This window comes from Eumetopias jubatus, unplaced genomic scaffold, assembly GCF_037043125.1.
Source record: "Eumetopias jubatus isolate StellerSeaLion01/CBP00866 unplaced genomic scaffold, mEumJub1_p1.0 scaffold_9, whole genome shotgun sequence".
In the NCBI taxonomy this organism is placed as follows: Eukaryota; Metazoa; Chordata; class Mammalia; order Carnivora; family Otariidae; genus Eumetopias; species Eumetopias jubatus.
In genome coordinates this window covers 140,282,826-140,297,750 of record NW_028274815.1, presented here as the reverse complement: position 1 = coordinate 140,297,750, position 14,925 = coordinate 140,282,826, and the positions used below count along the sequence as shown (strand labels likewise).

Here is a 14,925-nt window from a genome sequence, read left to right as displayed (position 1 = left end):
GGCCCATCTCAGCCAGGGGCCATCAAGGGTAGCAGGCGTCCCGTCCCCGTGACAGGAGAGCCCTCACTCAGGCCGCAGAGCCAGGGCAGACTATGAGAGCAGACACCTCGGGCACACGGGGCTCTGAAGGACTTCACCAGGCTGTGCGGGCCTCTGGGGATCTCCTCCAGCCATTGGAGCCTGGGTGGCCAGGACCCAGGGTCAGCCCCTCACCCCACCCCCAGCTTCGTGGCCCAAACCCTATTGTCTGCAGACACAAGACGGGGGCCTGCCCAGAAGCCCCGCCCCCACCAAAGGCCAAGAAGCCCTCAGCTGCTGGGATGTTGTCCCTTTTGCATTTGGGGCTCTCCGAGGCAAGAGGGCACAGCAGCCCTTGCTGAGGGCTGACTGGCCCAGCCTTCCTGCCCCGGTGCCAAGGGCTGCCCCTCAGGGCGCTCTGACCTCTGCCCACCCCCACCTTGCCCCACAGGCCTGCATAAGTAAAGAAGCACCAATCCCTCCCGTGTGCAACCTCCAGGCCCAGGGACCACCAAAGACTGCGGGGAGACTCACCTGGCCTCCCTACTCTCAGGGCCCTGCAGGTGGCCAGAGCATCTGCCCCCGGGGCCAGGTGATTGGACACCAGCCAGGGCATCAGGGCCAGTGCCAGGTTTCGGATGGCTAACTTCAAAACAATTTATAATTTCCTTTTTCTTAAAAAAAAAAACAAACCCAGAGAAGACACAGAAGCCTCCAGCAGCGCCGGCCTGGGACTGCTCTCCGACAAGCCCACCCTGGGTGCCTACGCCAGCCCCAGGCCCCCTGAGGCTGCACACCCCGTGGCTGGGGGAGGGGTGGCCACAGGGACTTTGAGACAGGAAAGTGTGACCCCACCACGAAACTCAGTGTAAACCCACAGTGACCCCCCTGCCCCAAGCAGCCAGGTTCCTGATTAAATACTGCACACCCCGGCTGCCGTGAGCTGTCACCCAGACAAAGCCCCCTCCTGCCCCAGGGGCCGCTGATGGAGCCCTGGGTGGGCCACTGGGCTCAACCAGGAGTACAGGCTCCCTCTGCCCACAGAGCAAAGCACTTCCTTGTCCTTAGCTGGTGGTGCTGTTCACAGAAGGGGTTTAAGCCCTGGTCCTGCAGCGTCCCCACGGTACTCCCAAATAGAAAGTAGAAAGGGCGCTGCCCTGTAGACCTCCTTCCCTGAGACGCAGGAGTTTGGTGGAGAATTACAAGCTCCATCCCTGAAGTGGCCTGGGGCTAGAGGTTTTTAGAAGTCCTCACAACGCTGAGAAGAACAGAAGGAGGGAGAGGGGAGGGGACGGAAGGGGCCCTGCTGGACACAAGGGGGCATGTGGGGAGATGTGTGGCCGTGCTGCCCTGCTGCTGAGGGGCGGGGGCAGGGGACCTTCTGGAACAGAGGCTGCTGAGCGCCATCCAGGGAAAACCCACTTTATTGTGAATCTCCAAAAGCATCCGAGCATCAGTAAAACCACCTTTACACCCACTCCCTTTGCCACGACGTCTGCAGCTCCTTTCCACCCTGGGCTGCGTCTGGGGACTTGGGACAGCCCGTTGTGGTTGCCAGCTCAGCTGTCCTCAGCAGGCCTGTCGTGTGGCCCGAGGGACAGGCAGAGATGGGCAGGGTGCCCGCCAGCTCTTGAAGCACCTGGGAGAGAAGGAGGGATGAGTGGGCTACTCCCGGTTGGCTTGTCCACGGACCAGAGACTCCAGCCTGCAGGAAGCTCCCTCCCCGGCCACTTGGCCCCCCTGGAAGTTGATCGGAGAGACGGGGTGGGGGGGGGCACAGAATCCTTTGACTACCAGGAGGAGGCCATGCTTCCTGCCAGCCGTAAAACTCCAAGGTTCACGCTCCCCTCCCTCACCTGGCCTTGGCCGCCAGGTTAAGATCTCTGCCCAGGCCCTGCCTCATAACAGCACACCTCCAGAGCCATCCTCCCCTGGGCCTGGCTGTAGCCCACACACCCAGCTGGATAGGGGGCTTTATCCCCCCAGTCACTGGGGAAGTCAAGGCAGGGCTGGGCCCAGCTGGTATGGTTAAAGTGCCCCAGCCGAGTGGTGGTGGTCAGCTGGGGTGCTGTGTTGAGAAGGACCCGGAGCACAGATGTGAGTGTCGAGGGAAGGTAAAGCATTGATCAGCAACATCTGCTGGGGCCAGGGAGCTAGAAGAAGTAGAAGTGCTCCCTCCTGCCGCTGCCCTCGCCAGCCAGCCCCGGTGTTGAGATCGCGGGAGACAAAGTGTGCTGGGGGTCCCTGTCCAGGCCCGTCCTGACATTTCTGAGGCCCACGTGGGGACGTGCACACATCAGGCCAGGCTAGGATCTGCCTGTGGGTAGCTCCGTGGCCACTCACCTGGCCTAGGGCAGGAAGGTGCGCACGCGGCTGCGGATGGGAGCCCTGCAGGTGGGGCACAGCTGCAGGGCTGGTGCGCACTCGGCACAGACCAGGTGGCCACAGGGCACGAAGACGGTGCCCACGGCGCGGTCCAGGCACACCTTGCAGGTCCGCTCCTCCCACAGACACAGCAGCTGCTCTTCTGTATCCTGGGCTCCTGGGGGTTCAAGAACCCAGCAGTGCCCTCTGGGCCGGGGCTCCACCCGCTTCCTCCAAGGCCACCGTGTCCACCCCCAGACCTCCACCTTCTGTCCTGGGCTAATGGGGGGGACCCCTCCCCCCAGGATGCAGGGGAGCTGGCCCTGCCCCCGGGTGGGTCCCACCCTCACCTGGCTCCCTGGCACCTTCTGACTGGACCTCTCTTCTGGGCATGGGCAGCTCAGGACCTGTGTGAACAGGAGCTGTAGGTGGTGAGGAATGGATTAGAAGCCCCAGGGGAAGTGAACCCCTACCCAGAGGGGCCACAGGCCAGGTCTGGCTCTCGCAGGAGCCCACCCAGCCCCACAGCCCCCCTCCTGCCACTCCACGGCATGCCGTAACCCCCAGAGCCCACGCCACCGCGACGTGCCCCTGCAGACCCCGCACGGTGGCTGTGGGGGCGTGTGCCTGGCGCCGTGGGGCTGCAAGGAAGGGCTGTGCCCAGAGGGGATGAGCAGGGAGAGGCCAGGGCGGGGACGCACCTCTGGCCGCCGTCACCCGGCCCCCCTCCTCTTCCTGGAGCAGGTCGGCCACCAGCTGGGACGCGGAGATGCCAGCGGGCACCGCCCACCGGTACCTGTGCTGCAGCAGCTGTTGCACGCGGCTCGGCCCAAAGCCCATGCGCAGCACGGCCCGCACCGCTGGGCACCGGCTCCACGCGGACCACTCCTGGCTGCCCCTGGCACCTGCAAGGCAGGGTGAGGGGCACTGGGCCAAGGGCAGGGAGGGCTGGGGCAGGGCTCAGGGTCACAGGACAGGGGCAGCGGCTTGCCACTGTGGCCGGTCCCCACGGGCCTCTGTGGCCACCACAGCCACCTCGTTGACATTCCAGGGAGGGCTGTTCCTCGTTCAGAGGTGCCACCACGCAGGAAAGACGGTAAAAGCTCATCGCCAAGGCCACTATAGACAGAACCCCGCCAGGTGCCGGATGCTGCTCCCAGAGCATCACATAGACCGGCTCGGTTCCAGACGAGGGTGGCACCATCCCCATTTCAGAGCTCAGGGCGTTGAGGTTCAGAGAGCAGAAGTCACTTGCTACAGACTTAGAAGAGCCAGGGTCTGAACCCTGGAGCCCTCGCACCTTTGCCCTGCCGTCCTGGGCACGGGTGTAGACAGCACCCCCCGCTGCCCCGTGCGCTCCCGACTGCAGCCACCTCCGGGGCGAGGGGCACCAGGTACACACAGCTGCCTCTCCTCTTCACGCTCCCGCTGTCGGCCATGGGATTGGCAATGCCCACAGCGGGCTGCTCAGCGGTGCCGGGGACTGCCTTCCCTCTCCTGAGCACCAGACACACAGTGCACCTGCATGCAGCCCCCTGCCACCCAAACAAGCCCAGGTAGCACCCTCACACCTGGCCAAGCAGCCTCACTGTCCCTGCACTGAGACCTCCGCCACAGTGCAGGCTGCAGGTGCCCAGGGAGCAGAGCATGGGGCACGCACCACAGCTCACCTGAGAGGGGGGCAGGGGCCCCGTCTTCTGGTTCTTCCGGGCGGTCCTGAAAGGAGCCAGAGAACATCTGTGCCCTGAGTAGAAGGAGGAGTGGGGGTGGGGAGGGACCCGGCTCCCCCTGCCCCACCCGAGCCCTAAGGAGAGGCAGCGCTCACCCAGGAGCCGGGCAGGTGGCAACAAGCCTCCTGGACACTGCAGACAAAGTCCCGTCCCTTTGTCTGGAGCAGGAATTCGCACCTGGAGAAAGCAGGTTGGGAGGTCTCGTGGCAGCGGGCCTGGGCTGCTGGAGAACCCCTCTAGCCAGCCTAGTGCCCCCAGTGCCCTGCAGAGGGCAGCTGGGGCTGAGCGTCAGGCACTTGCTGCGAAGGCTGTTTTGGAGAGACAGCCTCTGTGGAGCATCAGGGGAGAAACAGCAAAGATGCTATCCCCAGAGGCCCCCATCGCCAGGATCTGACGCTCCCCGCCCGTGCCCAGCCCCGGAGCGGCCTGCGGGGTCCTCACCTGGGGAACCACTTGGCATGCTCTGTCCAGGGGTCGTCCCCCTGCTCCCAGCTCTGCAGACCCCCATAGCAGAAGAAGCACCTCACTTTGTCTTGCTGGCCTAGGTAGAACGTGGATGCTGGCCTCGCCCACACCCAGCCTCTCAGCACCCGCCCACTTGGCCAGGTGTGCCCCCCAAGGCCGTGGGGGCTCCCAGGTGGCCTTTCCTTATGTGGCAAGGGTTATCGGGGGTCGCTCAGGAACCCTGGGGGCTCCCACTGCTCTCTGCCCCCCTTTGCCCTGTATTCTCCTTGGATTTCACATGCACCCCACTTTCTCAAGGGTGAAGTGGGGATAGCAGTGCCTTGGGACTGATGCAGACATTCATTCACAGGAAGCAGGCAGGTCAGGGCTGCTACAGGCCTGTCCCTGGACCCCAGGGGCCCCATGGACGCCCCATACACCTCCCATCCCAACTGCCCCTGTGCACGCGCCACCGTCCGAAGCACCCGAGGAGAGACTCCGAGGGGCAGGGACAGCTGTGGAAAGGCCGCAGGACCCTGCCCCCTCTGCGTGAGGCCCAGACCCGCCCTGCCCTGGGGGAGGGGCTCCAGGCCAGCAGGGTCCCGAATGGCACCCAGGCCCCCAGAACTCACCGGTGTGGAAGAAGCCTGCGGCAGCCAGCAGCTCAGGCCGCACCACGGTGGTCAGTGGCCAGTCGTAGAAGGAGGCCAGCCGCAGCTCCTCAGAGCCCATCCCAGGGAAGGCCGGCCTTGCGGATGGGGCAGCCCTGGCCCCCACCTCCTCCTCCTCCTCCTGCTCTGCAAGGGGGCGCAGCTGGCCCAGGATCTGCCCGTCCATGTGGTCCTGGCCTCCCCAGGACACGGCGCAGCAGGTGCCCTGGCCCACAGTGTGGCTACACAGAGAGAGGGGCCCACAGCGCCCCTGTGTGGGACTGTTGTCAGCCGCCCAGCGGCTTAGCTCTGGGCCACAGCACCAGCACCTGGCCCTGCCCTCAGGCCCCATAGAGCAAGCACCAGCCCTGACCCGTCCTGCAGCAGTGACAGGGCCCACGGAAGCCAGTCCCGGAATGTGCCCAGCCAGCCTGCCTCAGGGCTCCTGAGCCCTGGGCCCCGCCTGGGGACAGCAGGGGCCTTTGCCTCCAGCAGCTGGGCAGTGAGGGCGGCACAATCCTGCCCCCGGATGCCCCAGCGCGGGGAGCGGCCAGGGGCCCCACTGCTTTCTGGAAGGGGCCAGTGTGGCAGTCAGCATCACGCGCTCTCGGCAGCAGGGGTGTGTCACGGGGCTCCCAGGCGGGGGCCGCGGTGGTTGGGGCCTCGCTCCACTCCACAGGGGTGGGTGGTGACTCCCGGGACAGAGGGGGAGGGGGTGGAGCATGGACACCCCTACTGAGGCCGCAGAGGCCTACTGCTGGCTAAAGGACCTGGGGTAGGGGGGAGGCGGGCAGAAGGGGGAGGCGATGCTCTGCGTCAGCTCCGAGTTCCTGGGCCAGGTGCCAGTGCCAGCCTCTGAAGGCGGGAGGTTCCAGGGGCTCTGAACTATGCAGTTAGTGCCCCCCCCAGAGGGGAGGGCATCCCCCTCTCTCAGGGATGCCACCGGGCTCCCAGGGACAAGGTTACCTAGTGACAGGCCAGCCCCTGGAGCAGTTTCCCTGGACATTCTGCTCTGAACCCTGGAGCAGAGGGGCATGAGACTTCCTTGCGCCTGGCCCAGCCAGAGCAGGAGGGTCTCAGCTGGTCAGTGTGCAGCTCTAGCCCTTAAGCCATGAAGATCAGGGACAACCGGGCTTGTGTCCTTCCCAAGGCTCTGGGGAAGGGGCTGGCCTGAGCTCACCTCTGTCACCTCCTCAGCCTCAGTGTCCAGGTGGGACTAGGCTGGGGTGTGAAGCCACACAGTGCGGGCTCAGTTTTCCCATAGCCCCCAAGGCCGCAGTAACCCAGAGTCATAGCCCCCAAGGCCGCAGTAACCCAGACACTGGGGACCTTTGGGAAGGGGTCACAATTCCAGCTACCTGCACCTGCTGCATCAGACGGGTCCTCCTGCTTGGGCGACCAGACCAGCCACCCCACTGCTCTCCCAGGTGCCCCCTGCTCTGCCTCAGAACCAGCCCACCTCCCTGGGCCTGGCTGGGCACCTCCGCTTTCCTAGGTAGACATGGGGTGCCCCACTGCTGGCCAGGGGTCCCAGGTTTCAAAACTGCGCTTGCTCCAGACCCAGATCAGAGCCACCGGCCACATGGAACAGGCTTCCCTCAGACCTGATCATGGCCACAGGGTCTCTACCAACCCGGGGCCCCAGTGCCCCCAAGCCCAACAGTTAGGGAACATGGGAGGAGGGCTGTACCCAGGGAAGCTGGAGCTCCCAGGTGGGCAGAACATGTTCTGACGTAAAGGATGCAGAGAAAGGCTGGATGGGGTGTGGGGGCCGTGGCCCTGCTGCCCCCCTGGCCCCCGCCTAGAAGCCCAAACCTACTCCCTGCTTCCTGGGGCGGACCTGACTCTTCTGCCCGCTCAGGCCCTAAACCCTCACTCATCCCTAACATGCTTTTCCTGGCAGCTCACATCCGGTGTCAGCACCCGTTTGCTCAGTGCAGCAGCCCTTTAAAAACAAGTTTGTGAAGAATAAAGCAAGGAACCAGGCTCTGTAGGGTCATTGCTGACAATGGGGGGCAGGGGGGCTGAGAGTGGGGGCAGGAGGGGCTGAGATTGGGGGGCAAGGGGGCTGAGATTGGGGCAGGGGGGCCAACAGTGGGGGGCAGGAGGGGCCGACAGTGGGGGGCAGGGGGCCTGAGATTGGGGGGCAGGAGGGGCCGACAGTGGGGGGCAGGGGGCCAAAAGTGGGGGTGCAGGAGGGCCCAACAGTGGGGGGCAGGGGAGCTGACAGTGGGGTGCAGGGGGCTGACAGTGGGGGGCAGGAGGGGCTGAGATTGGGGGGCAGGAGGGGCCGACAGTGGGGGGCAAGGGGGCCGACAGTGGGGTGCAGGGGGCCAACAGTGGGGGTGCAGGAGGGCCCAACAGTGGGGTGCAGGGGGGCTGACAGTGGGGGGCAGGGGAGCTGACAGTGGGGGGCAGAGGGGCTGAGAGTGGGGGGCAGGGGAGCTGACAGTGGGGTGCAGGGGGCTGACAGTGGGGTGCAGGGGGGCCGACAGTGGGGGGCAAGGGGGCCGGCAGTGGGGGTGCAGGAGGGGCCGGCAGTGGGGGGCAGGGGGCCGGCAGTGGGGGGCAAGGGGGCCGACAGTAGGGGGCAGGGGCGGGAAGGCCTAACCTGCTCTGGGGTTGGCAGCAAAGCCATGGCAGGGCTGTGGGCAGGGTGAGCCATGCCACAGCAAGGGTCACAGAGAAGAAGTGGGAGGGGGTGGAGGGGTATGGGGTGTAACTCTGGTTCGCCCTGGTCAGGCCCCTGCCCCAGCGGCCCTCCCTCACCTTCCACGTGGGGCTGTATGAACCGCAAACCCAGCCTCTGGGAGCCCGAGCTCCTATATACCAGCCTGCACCTGTGCTTCCTGTACCGGGGAGGGGGGCTGCCACCTTGCCCTCGAGGAAACCCGTCACTGTCCTGGCTACCCCAGCTACTCAGCCCCGATGCTACCAGGATCCCAGAGAGTCCCTGAAACCTTCTCCTATTAGAGGCCCAGAGCCACCGGGTTCCCTGCAGGAAATCCCAGTAAAGGGTGTGGCTGGAAAACCAGGCAGCAAGTAGCAGGGCGCTGCACCCCCTTCTGCCTCCCCGGGCGAGGGTGGCCTGGTGGGCGATAGAGAGAGGGACAGAGAGACAGCTCGGGGGCTGTGGGGGCTGGACCCCAGATGGGACCTCTCAACATGTCGGTCTCAGGATGTCAGGCCTTTGCCCCGTCCATGCTCCACTGCTCAGGATGCAGAGGTATCCTTACCTTTGGCTTCAGCAAACCCCTGAGGGCACCTGTCCCAGGGTCCTTCTGGAAGCTTTCCTCAGGTCAGCCCTCTGCCCCTGCTCCACCCCCACCCTCAGATGGACAGGGAGGTGGGTACCAAGTCTCCAGCCTGCTTTTCCCTCAGCAGGGAGCTCTGCAGCCCCCAGGTTTGCTGTGGATGCTCTGGACCTGGGGACTGGACGGGTTCGGGGGGGGGGTCCTCCCAGGGGCCCCTGGCAGCAGAGGCGGCTTCCCCTGGGAGCCCCTCTGTGGTCCGTTCCCTCTGACCTTACTGCTTTGGGGCTGGCAAGGCAGAAGCAGTCTTCCTCGATTCTGGAAATCCCAAATTTGCACAGTTTGGTTAATTACAAAGTGGAAGGAAGGAAGTGGCTCTGAAAGGGGGATTTGCTGCCTGAGCCGAGGGGCAGATGATCTGCAAGCGTGGGTCTGTGCATCTGGGCACAACCGTCCATGGGAGTAGAAGCCTGGACCCGGACGCTTCACGGGCTGGAAACTTGGTACCCACATCTCTGTGCATCTGAGGGTGGGCATGGAGCCGGGGCAGACGGGCCGACCCCTGAGGAAGGAGGAGGAGGCCAGGCGTCCATTGCCTTGCTCATCTGCACCCATGTTTGAAATTCTTGAAACAAAGAATTATCCATGAGTTGCTTATATAATTAAAGAGAAACACGAAGGTAAAAATAGCAATCACATGCTTATTCTGGAAATATTGAGAATACTGAAAATACAAAGAAAATAAAAGTCACTATCTGAACCCATTCGGTGGCAATACTGGGCCAGTTTCTGGATCTGACCTTGCCTTGAAGCTACACAAGGTGTCACCACGGGGCGGGGGCGGGGAGTGGGCTGGACCCCTGCACGTTTCTTTGAAAGGCACTGTGAATCTACAATTGTTTCAGAGTAAGCAGCTAAATGGCCATCGGCCTCTCCCTCCGAGATGTGCCCTGCTTACGCACTACCTGCCCACGTTTCTCAGTTAACTTTGTCAGTTTTCAAACATGAACGACGTCTGTCAATGTCTCCGATGGCTCAGCTCTTTGACCTCAGGGGTGCCGTATCTTTACTGCAAAATCTCCCCAGGTGAAAGGATGCCAGACGGGAGATGGGGCGAGACGACCCCAGGCCACCCCAGTCATTTACCGACGGGGGTCTGAAGACGACCCAGGACCCGTGCAGTTTGCTCAGGAGCCAGACAAGACTCCCGCTCTGCCTGAGAGATTCAGAGCCAGCCGGGTGTGGACAGGAATGTCCCTGAATCCTCCCACCAGTGTGAGCGGCTGGCCTGTCAGGGTAGGAGAGGGGCCAGCTCAGCATCACCGCCCACAGTCCCCGCCTCCCCCAAGCCCACACCCACCTGAGAATGTTCTCGCACGGAAGCTGTGTGGCATGCTGTCCACCCCAGGCTGGCTTTCCTCGGAGATGATTGGGGCCAGGACGGCTGGGAGGGCGTGCTGACCTACTGGACACGTTCCCCTGGAGTGAGGCTTCTGAGGCCAGGCAAAGGAGGCCAGTCCACACAAGGAGGGGCAGGGGGAGCAGAGTCCCTGGCACTTGGGCCCCCGGGAGGCTCAGCAGGGCCAGGCCTGCTGCCCAGGCCTGGATGCATCCCACAAACTCCTCTGAGATGGGGCAGAGGGCCCCCTCTCTGTGCACCCCCTCTCCTGGCTGAGAAAAGGGCTCCATGAGCTCTCCACTCGGGGGCGTGGAGCTCCCCTCCTGTGGCCACAGAGCCCCAGGCAAGCACGGGACAGGCCCATAGAGGCTTTGGGCTTCTGAGGGCCAAGAACAGGTTTGGGAGGGTGGGGGCAGAGCCGCTGGCGCTGGGACCCCCGCCGCCACGTCCACGCTGCTGCCCACCTCAGAGCCTTCCAAGCTCCTGCCCGGTGGCCCGCACTCCCTCCAAGAGCCCACTTTGACCCGGGGCTGCTGCTGGGCCCCTCGCTGATGGTGATGGGGGACTCCGCCCTCACAGCTGCGGCCAGGAGAAACCACACACGGCCTCGTGGCCATCTGCACCATCTCACTGAGCTGGGCCGGCCACCAGCGACCAGGGCAGGAGGGCGAGAACCGCCGCAGACGTGGTCCTGGAGCCCGGAGGGTGCCTGGCCATGGTGCCACGAGGACCTGTGGGAGGAAGGGGCCCCGGGAAGAGAGCGAGGGGGAAGATCTCTCCGAGGAGGCTTCTGTGCCACCCCGCCTTCTCTACCCTGCATCTTGCCTTGAGTACTCCAGAGCAGACCCTGGGGTATAAGTGCTTTTGGGGGTCACTGCAGGAAGCATAAGGAGGGAGTGGGCAAGTCACCGATACTGGGGGGTGTTCCTGAGGGTTCACTGCCACGGCAGCCGTGCTGGGGGCCTTGGAGCCTGCGGACCCCAGGGGCGGCCGGCCAGCACCGGGCTCTGGGGTGAGGGGGGGCCAGAGGGAGCCGCAGGCAGAGCTGCCGGAGGCCAGCAGGTGGCGCAGGAGAAAGGCGAGCACCAGCTGTGGGGCTTGGGGGCTTCTCCCGGCCTGCTGAGGATGAACCTGCAGGACCTCAACCGAGCTGCGGGCCCACTGGGCCGCACTGGACCCCACTGGACCCACAGCTTCAGGGCTGCCTCGGTGGGCCAGCCCGAATCACTTCAGGCTCATTGAATCAGATATTTCCTGGCATGTGTGGGCCCAGGCCTGGGCAGGACAACTGGCCTCCCTGTGAAAACAGTTCAGTACGGATGGGCCTGGCTTCTTCCTGCCCGTTCCCTGAGCTCAGGTGCCTCTCAGAGCTGAGCCAGGAGGACGGGGGATGGACCAAAGGCGTGGTGCACAGCCTGAAGGGGAAGGAGGGGTGATGAGCAGCCAGCCGCCTTGTTGTCCCACTGCCCTGCAAAGCCTGGGATGTCCACTGGCCAGCTCTGCCGTCTGCAACCACCGGGGCATCACCTGGAACCTTGAAAGATCCCATATCTAGGCCCAGATTCCAGCCTAGGGACCCGGGGAATTGGGTTCAGCTTTGGGGACGGCTGGATTGGGGAACTCAACCCACCTTTGGTGGGGGGGGCTCCAGGGAAAGCAGAGCTGACAGCTTGCACCGGTACACAGGTCCCAAATGCCCCAACCCCATGCAGGCAGAGCTCAAGGGTTGAGGGATTATAGGGGCGCAAAACCTCTTTCTGTCTCTCCCTCACTTTGGATTTTCAGACTCAACGAGGAGGCATTGCTTGGGGCAGGCATCTCACAATGCAGGTCAGGCAGGGATCCTGCAGACAAGTGATGACTCAGCTGAGCCCCAAGATCCCCCAGAGTGAGTGTGATGTTCAGAGGAGCCACAGAAGGGAGGGACAGACCCCCCAAGAGTCTAGGGCTAGCTTGGGAGAGGAGGTGAAGCAGGGGCTGAGTGTGCCTATCGGAGATTGGGAAGAGTATCACAGGCAGAGGGGAAGTGCCTGTAGTTGGTTGTTGTGGGGACTAGAGGCATTTGAAGGTGCAGGACTTGTGTGGGGCAGGTCATGGGGACCCTGGAGCCAGCCAAGAGGTGCTAGCTGAGCAGCGTTCGGCTGGTGATGGTCACCGAGGCTCCGCAGACACCCTCCTCGGTCAGTCTGAGGTCTGGGCCCGGGGTTTGCAGGCCATGCATCCTCACTGTGGTCAGAACCCTCAGGTGCAGGTGACAGAAACTCAAAGCCTCAGCAGAAATGAAATGTATTGGTTCCTGTGGCCAAAAGCACAGAGCTAGACTGCTTCCAGCTTGTCTGGACGGGCCTGCTTCTCCCACTCGGGGTCCTGTCTTCTGTGTCCCATTACCCCCAGGCCGGCATGGCCATTGGCAGCCCCTGTGTGCACGGCTTAGCACCAGGGGACGCTTCTCATCTCCAGACCCAGGCACTGTCCCGGCTGAGGCTCCAACGGGGCCAGGTGAGGTGCCACCTCCGAACCACAGGGACCAAGGGGAGTCTCCCCGAAAGAAAAGCAGGATGTGCCCTGTTCTTCATTTCTGCCTTAGCTGCCCACCCTCCCCAGGCACCTGGTCCAGCCCCTACCCCCCAGCTTTCTGACCACTGGCTTCTGTGGTCCCCTCTCCTTGTGAACCCCTGGTGCAGAATCCTCATGGTGCCCGGAGGCCTTGTGACCCAGGCCTGCCCTCAGGGCATTCCACCGCACTCAGAAGGGCCAGTGCTTGACGTTTCAACCTCTGCGGTCACTGTCTTGATGTTCTTAATACTTTTGTCCTTGAACTTGTGTCTTGTAAAGTGACATCCCATGGGATGATGTGTTGGGGGTTTGGGGGTTTCCCTATTCCCCTTCCCCTAGGACGGATTCTTAGCTGCCCACTCCACTGTCCTCTGCCAGGTAACCGCTACTGCCTGTCCCCCCAGCAGGGGTCTGGGTGTGAACATGGAGGGGCACCCAGTCACAAGCATGGGCTTGGGGAGCCTATGAGGGCCTGTGTTCCCCCTCTGAACACCCCCTGCCCCAGGGAGTGTGACCTTAAGCAGCAAATAATAAATGTCACGACAGGCCCAGAAAGAGATGGCAGAGAGTGAGCCCGGGTGTTCACCTTGCACAGAGCCAGCTGTGCTAGGCCCTCCTGGGCTGAGAGCTGTCCCCCGGCTGCCAGGTGAGGTGAGCCCCCCCCGACCGAGCAGTGCAGGGTGCTTTGCCACAGCCTGCCTCATCTCATCGCCAAGGTTAATGCCACCTGAGCTGGGACAACAGCGCAGAGCACCCCAACTCCCACTGTCGCATCGACTGCCGGCAGGGTGCATCTGTATCCTGCCCTGACACCAGTGAGACATCTGGTTGACCACCTGGCACTGTCTTTGGGGACCGAGGAAGCAGAAGATGCCATTGGCAAAGTGGAGTTAAGATTCTAAAAGCTCAGTTCCTGGAAAAGCAGGGAAGGAGCTAACCAGCAGAAACTGGCATGGGGAGGGGTGCAGCCATGACTTTGGGGAAGTCATGCAGAGGGGGTGGAGCCGAGGGTGCCCGCTGAGGACAGGACAGGCTGCTGGGTGCCAGACGATGGTTAAAGTCCTCCAGCTGGCCATGGGTTCGCTGTGTGGCCCCGGTGAGCTCTCTAACTTCTGGGAGGCTCAGCTGCTCCTGGCCCCCAGTGCTGCTGACGCCTCACTGGTCTGCTCTCTACCTGTTACCATGCACCTCCACGCGCCAGGCTGTCTACCCGCACTGCATGCAGCAGCGGATACCAGCCCGGCCTGGCCACAGGGAGCTGCCCTTCCAGTGGGCATGCAGCTGCTTTGCATCCTGGCTCCAAGTGCTAGCCGGTGAGCTGCTGCCCCCCCCCACCCCGAGCCTCTGTTCCGGACGGGGCCCCGGAGGCCGTCTTGAGGCCAGACCTGCGCCCCTCCTGCCTGTCTCAGGTCTAATCTAAGGTGACCTGTTTACCCCCATCTGTCTCCCTTTTGGGTCACAGGGCAGCATTTGGCTCATTCTCTGTCCCTGTGTGTGGTTCCTTGTACACAGCAGGTGCTCAATGGATAAGCTGAGCCACTTTTCAGGCTGCGTCAATGTTCCCCAGTCCCCTTGCCAGCTCCTCAGGGCAGAGACTGCTGCATACCCTCAGCACCCCACATAAGCAGGTACTCAATTAACACTTATGGAATGAACGACCCAATTAAATATTTAAAAAGAGGAGGTCTCGAATCTGTAAAATGCTGTGAATCACAGGAAGCATGTCAAGGTTACTTCTGGGGGTGGGGGGGCACATGTCTGGAGAACATGAGCAGGTTTTTTGGGGATGAAGCAGCTCCACAGAAAGCTCCACAGAGGAGGGGATTTCCGGAAGGAGGCCCCTGATTAGGAACAAACTTGGAATTTAGCTGGGGTGACCAGAGATCGACTGGACACTGGCATGGGTGCTTTCATTACTCATTGGACAGGTGTCCTCGTTTGCAGCCCCCCAAAGGTCAGTTGTTGAGTGAGCTATGTCCAGCCTCCAGGGGAGAGTTTGCTCCAGCCAGGTGGTCACCTGCACTCAGGGCCACCAGCCCTTAGGCCCCGCCCCCAGCTTGGATGAATTTGCGCAGCCTCTTTTGGGAGCCATGGGCCACATCTGACACAGCGAATCCACCTGGGCTGGGATGCTCACTGCAGCCTGAGCCTGAACAGGAATGGCCTTGGGAGGGACGGGGGGAGCAGTGGGTGGTCACTGACCACTTCTGGGAGATGCAGAGCTGTGAGCAGGGGACAGACAGACCCATGTGTACACGTGCAGTCCGGCTGGAGGGCTAGGGAGTGGGCCTGCGGGTGTCTCCCACCTTGCACCTTTGAATACAAAGGTGAGGTTTCGCCTGAGCCTGAGCCACCCATGGCCCAAGTATACCGAGGTGCCGGGCCCAGCCTGAGCCTGAGCCGCCCGTGGCCCAAGTATACCGAGGTGCCGGGCCCAGACTGAGCCTGAGCCGCCCGTGGCCCAAGTATACCGAGGTGCCGGGCCCAGACTGAGCCTGAGCCGCCCGTGGCCC

General features: G+C 63.1%; 1 protein-coding gene across 1 annotated transcript; it reads right to left on the bottom strand.

The window, feature by feature from the left end:
* Positions 1–1,600: 1,600 nt before the first annotated feature.
* On the bottom strand, positions 1,601–5,558 carry BIRC7 (baculoviral IAP repeat containing 7). Its single transcript, XM_088026294.1, has 8 exons — positions 5,189–5,558; positions 4,554–4,653; positions 4,208–4,289; positions 4,053–4,119; positions 3,084–3,287; positions 2,733–2,804; positions 2,362–2,560; positions 1,601–1,657 (listed from the first exon to the last, which is right to left on the bottom strand). Exons 1-7 carry the CDS (start codon positions 5,556–5,558, stop codon positions 2,367–2,369), a joined length of 1,089 nt encoding a protein of 362 aa, XP_087882420.1. The 3' UTR covers positions 1,601–1,657; positions 2,362–2,366.
* Positions 5,559–14,925: the final 9,367 nt, after the last annotated feature.

Bases quoted from the DNA above. Each gene is read 5' to 3' on its own strand.
- BIRC7 (XM_088026294.1), bottom strand. From the start codon at position 5,558: ATGGGGCCTGAGGGCAGGGCCAGGTGCTGGTGCTGTGGCCCAGAGCTA. The intron at 3,288-4,052 runs GTGAGCTGTGGT...CCTGCCTTGCAG, and splicing joins GGCCCCTGCCCCCCTCTCAG to GTGCCAGGGGCAGCCAGGAG. The intron at 2,561-2,732 runs GTGAGGGTGGGA...TTGAACCCCCAG, and splicing joins AGAAGGTGCCAGGGAGCCAG to GAGCCCAGGATACAGAAGAG.